This window comes from Microtus ochrogaster, chromosome 7 (assembly GCF_000317375.1).
Source record: "Microtus ochrogaster isolate Prairie Vole_2 chromosome 7, MicOch1.0, whole genome shotgun sequence".
NCBI classification, from domain to species: Eukaryota; Metazoa; Chordata; class Mammalia; order Rodentia; family Cricetidae; genus Microtus; species Microtus ochrogaster.
Genome location: NC_022014.1, coordinates 45,423,327 through 45,428,850, shown reverse-complemented (window position 1 = coordinate 45,428,850; position 5,524 = coordinate 45,423,327). Strand labels below are relative to the sequence as shown.

At 38.1% G+C, this 5,524-nt stretch overlaps 1 protein-coding gene across 2 annotated transcripts in view; it reads left to right on the top strand.

Annotated features, from left to right (window-relative positions):
- The window catches only part of Aff4 (AF4/FMR2 family member 4), an 86,046-nt gene that overhangs the window by 30,322 nt on the left and 50,200 nt on the right, over positions 1–5,524 (top strand). For both annotated transcript variants that reach the window (XM_013347199.2, XM_005350097.3), the window contains exon 4: positions 918–962. In XM_013347199.2, the coding sequence (XP_013202653.1) occupies positions 918–962 (45 nt within the window). The remainder of the gene's footprint in view (positions 1–917; positions 963–5,524) is intronic.

The window sequence follows — 5,524 nt, the reverse complement described above, 5'->3', positions numbered from 1 at the left end:
TTGTAGACCAGGCTGGCCTCGAACTCACAGAGATCCGCCTGCCTCTGCCTCCCGAGTGCTGGGATTACAGGCGTGCGCCACCACCGCCCGGCTTTCTCTGTAGCTTTAGAGCATGAAATGGAACTAGCTCTTGTAGACCAGGCTGGCCTCAAACTCAAAGAGATCTGCCTGTCTCTGCCTCCTGAGTGCTGGGATTCAAGGGGTGCGTCACCACCACCCGGCTACATTAAAAACTTTTAGGGGCTAGAGAGATAATGGTTCAAGGGCCAAGAGCGCTGACTGTTTTTCCTGAAGATCTGGGTTCAGTTCTCAGCACCCATATGGTGTCTCACAGCTGTCTCTAACTCTTTTTCCAAGGGATCAGATTCCTTCAACTAGCTTCTGTAGGTACTAGGCATATAAGTAGTGCACAGACTTATGTGTAGGCAAAGCAACTATATACATAAAATAAAAATAAATAAATCTGGGGTTTAGAAAGAGGGCTCAGTGGTTAAGAACACCCAGGTTCTATTCCTAGCATCCATGTAACGGTTCACAACTCACTATAACTCCAGTTCCAGGGAACCTAGTGCCCTTTTCCGACCTTCGCAGGACAAGGCAAGCATATAACACCCATATATATGTTCAGACAAAACAGTTACATATTTAAAATAAAAATATTTTTGAGAATTTTGTGTAGGAAAGCTATTTCAAAAATTCTAGCTAGTGTTCTGACTTAAAATAATGTGGTCATAAATAATTCTTCAAATTTTATGTAATTTCTTTTTATATAATTTCTAATAATGTTTTTAATATGTTGTAAATGCTAACATTTTAGTATTTAGTAAATACTAAAATACTAATATTTTAGTAAGTACTAAAATTCTAACAACAAATTACTTCAAATCTAATGTCTGTTTTTTTTTCTTTTTCTTAAGGCATCAGTTTCTGGAGATGTAAGCTGTGTGGATGAAATACTTAAAGTAAGTTTCTTTTTAATCATCTGTTATTTAATTGTGATGCCTATATTACCAACTCTTTCATATTCTTAATTACTTCTTAACACAGGTTACTTCTATGTGGAACTTGGTTATGTCATGTCCATCATTAAAAAAAAAATATTCTGTAACCAGAACTTTTCTGAGGTTCTGGTCACATGCTTTGTTTACTGTTTATGAGAAGAGGAAGAAACCAATTACAACTATATTTCTTTAGACTTATAACTTAAAGACTTAAAAATCTCAGTAGTTACCAAAGCCATGTTGATAGTAGTTTGGTTTATAATTTACTTGTACATTCTGTTCTGGTCAGGTACTACAATAAAAGCTATCCTTTGAGTATTGATCTGGAGTGTTTATTAGACACACTGAAAAGTCTACCAGAACTAACAAAAGTGCCTTCCTCTGCTGGAAAGAAGGAAGGACCAGTTAGTGAGTGAGTGACAGTGACTGCTTTTTGCTCCTAAGAGAAAAACATCAGTCACACGTGACTTATTATTTTTTGGAAGCTACTGGATTCTTTGTCTGTACTTGAATTTTATGACATATTCTTCTGAGACTACCTGTCTAGGCCTATTTCCTATAATTTGTCCCCCCCCATTTAATCTCTCATTCCTTATTTAGCTGCTACGGTCTCCCTTTATCATCTTACTGAACCTCCTTTTCTAATGTTCATCTCTTGTCTTCTGCATGGGGTGTAATGCATGTAAGAACGCCTATTCCTAATTGCTTTACTGTCTCTGCTGTTTGAGAGCTTTATATTTTTTCCTTTGGGAAACTTCATTCCTTTCTTGTTCCTGAGCTTCATTGTTTGATTCTTATCTACTTTTCTAAGAAGTATTGTGGCTTTTCTTTTTACTTACAGGCATATTTTCTAGCCTTTCCTTTCTTTTTGCAGTCTTACTCACCTTATGTACCTTATGCACTTAGCTTTATCTGACAACTGGCAATTCAATCCTTCTTTCCTGCCATGATTTCCTATAGGCTTTGGTTCATGTCTCTTAGTTCTTTACTTTTAATGTAAATGTAAATTCCTTATTATCTCTAATTTCTTCCATATATTGTTTAATCACAAAACTAGTCTTAGACTTAAAATTTCTTTGAATATCTTCATTCTTTCCATTTCTGTCAACTTCAGTAGTTTTAAAAATTCTCACTTGGGCCAAGATAGCTCAGCAGGTAAAACTGCTTTTCACACCACCAGCCTAAATGACCTGAATTCAATCCTCCAGAACCCACAGTAGAAAGAGAGAACTGACTCCCAGTGTCCTCTGGCCTCCACATGACACTCTTCAACATTTCCATGTGTGCCATTGCTGCATGACCATATACTACAGAGTAGTAGTAGGGTTTTTTTGTTTGTTTGTTTGTTTTTGTTTTTTTGAGACAGGGTTTCTCTGTGTAGCCCTGGCTGTCCTAAAACTCACTTTGTAGACCAGGTCGAACTCACAGAGATCCACCTGCCTCTGCCTCCTGAGTGCTGAGATTAAAGTTGTGCTACTATGTCCAATTCACTCAGTAGTAGTGGTAATGATAATGATAATAATAATAATAAACAGCCTTAAGACAATCTTCTTTGTTTTTTGCTTTTAAAATCTCTTATCTGTCCTTTTTATATTGTTTCAAGTCTTTACTTCAGCCCCTAGCCTTCATAACTTGACTTTTTTTGCTAGAAGTTTTCAGTGGTTCTCTAAGAGAGACTGAGATCACAGAGACCACAGTTCCAAGGAAGAATTTAACATACAGACACCCCATAGCCAGTCCTCAACACTCCTGCTTCTAAGCCACACTTTTCCTTCCTTCCTTCCTTCCTTTTCTTCCTTCCTTCCTTCCTTCCTTCCTTCCTTCCTTTCTTTCTTCTTTTTTTTTTTTTTTGGTTTTTCGAGACAGGGTTTCTCTGTGGCTTTGGAGCCTGTCCTGGAACTAGCTCTGTAGACCAGGCTGGTCTCGAACTCACAGAGATCCGCCTGCCTCAGCCTCCCGAGTGCTGGGATTAAAGGCGTGCGCCACCATCGCCCGGCTCTTTCTTTCTTTTTTTAAACAGGGTTTCCTATTGTGGGAGCTGACAATGAACTTCTGTCCTCCTGCCTCACCTTCCAACACTAGGATTAGAGACATGTACTTCCACACCCAGATCACTTCCTTAAAGTCAGATTCCCTCCTTTGTCTGTAATAGGACGTATTTAGTTGTCTTCTGTGGAACCCCAAGGAAACCTTTCTTCTTCTGTGTCAGGCCACAGTGAAAACTCTCCACTTTCAGTCTTATAGTCTCTCTTTCCCTCTCTTTTTAAAACTTTTGTATTTAATGAGTATCTTGCCTGCATATATGTGCACTATGTGTGTACGTTGCCCAGAGAGGTCAGAGGGGATTGTCAGAGCCCCAGGCCTGGAGTTACAGATAACTGAACCGAGGTACTTTGGAAGAGCACCCAGTGTTCTTAACCAATGAGCCATCTCTTCATCCCCAAGCATTCATCATTCATTTCTCTCTCTCTCTCTCTCTCTCTCTCTCTCTCTCTCTCTCTCTCTCTCTCTGTCTCTGTCTCTGTCTCTCTCTCCCTCCCTCCCTCCTTCCCTCCTTCCATCCCTCCTCTCACTCTGTCTCACACACATACACACAGAATCTTATGCATATGAAATGCTTGTGAGTTTGTGTGTGTGTTATTTTTTGTTGTTGGGTTTTGTTTTTTTTTTTTTCGTGTGTGTGTGTGCACATTTGCATGCGTGCTAAAGGAACACACAAATTTCCCCCTGAAGTTTTAACAGTATATGGAATTTAAGTGTCTGGAATACTTTCTTTGTCCACTTTGTTCTTACTAAACATGTAGCCTACATTTTCTATGTATGAACTTGGTATGTGATTTTGAGTGTTTTAGTGCCCAGTCAGGTTGATGGTTGGAAAGATAAGCAGTTGAGTATATTTTTGGCACTTGGTTTATAAAATGCCAGTACTAAAAATCTGTGGTGCAGAAGTTTCCACATTCCCTTCATAGATTTTTGTTTCCGTTCAGCTTGTAATCACAGTTTCTAGGAACTCTATTATGAACATAAGGAAAAACTTCTAGCTAAAAATAAATATGTTTATTGAAAATTTTAAATTGTCAGTGATTCACCTATTATGTGTCAAGTCCTAGCGATGTGGCGGTGATGTACTAGTTGAACTGTTTAAGTTAATCTTCCAGGGCTGAGTGTAGGAAATAATACAAGTATTGTAAGAGGACAGAGAGTAATTATATGTAAGTGGCTAGGGTTTTTTTGGGGGGGTTCCTCATTTTTTTATTAGTTCTTTGAGAACTTCATATAATGTGCTTTTATCATACTCAACCCACAACTCCTTGAAGTTCCTCTACCGCTTCCCTATCCACCCAAATTTTTGTGGTCTTTCTTTTTCTCAGCAAGCCTACCTTGTGCTGCCCATATACTCTTGAGTGTGTGGCCATCTGTTGGAGTTTGGCTGACCTAACCAGGGACTGCACCCTTAAAGAAAACTGACTCTCCCTCTCCCAGAAGCTAGATCTCAGTTGTTGATAGCTCCTTAGCTAGGGTGGGACTTCTCTGTCCTGTGCAGGTGGCTACTTTAGGAGGTTTCAGTAGACACTGAGTCAGCTGCCCTGTCTCTTGCTCTTCTGTCATTCTGTTGTCCAAAAGGAGCTACTGTTAAGCCTCCTTTCAGAGGCTTCACTTTTAAAACTTTAAATATTTACTAGAGCATAGACTATGATTTGTGTTTGACAATAATATGCTGTGGACATCATTTCATATCATAGTTGAGTTTCTCATTTTAATGTCTGTCTGGTGTTCCATTGTATGGCTGTCTATCATTATTATATTGTTGAATACCCAGAGTTGTTAATATTTGGTCTGCGAGTCCTTGGAATCTTTATCTAATCTCACTGTATCTTTATATAACTGTGGTTATAGTCACAGTATAAATTCCTAAGCACCACCAGTCACTTTTTAACCTAATGGTTAAGTTTGAACAAAATTCTGGAAATCAAATACTCCCATATTATAAGTCTTGATACCTCTCTTCCTTGATCCTCAGGCATTACACATTTTTATCCAACTTCACTTACAGGGTGTCGTATAGCTTAGGCTCCCTTGACGCCTCCTTTCAAGAGCTGAGATTAGAGGCAAATGAAACCATACCCAGTTATTTATAACATGAATAGAGTGAAGACATTGACTAAAATCATATCCAGGGCATTTATTTTCCATTTTCTTCCTAATATGGTTTTGAAATCTCTCTTCTGATCTTCACATGACCAAAATTTTCAACCAGCCTGTGGACTCTGTAATCAAACTTCCTACAGTGAAATTCTTTGTCCATTATTTATTAATCATGCAACCTTGAATGAAGAATGTTGACTTTTGCTTCAGTTTCACCTTAAATAAATTAGGATAATAATATCTATGTCATGATTTTAAGAAATGATTGACAAGCAAAACATTTATCATCATTTCTGATCCATTGATGGTAAAAATTGATATTAGCTGGTTTTTTGTTTGTTTGTTTGTTTGTTTTTTGTTTTTTTTTTTTTTTTTTT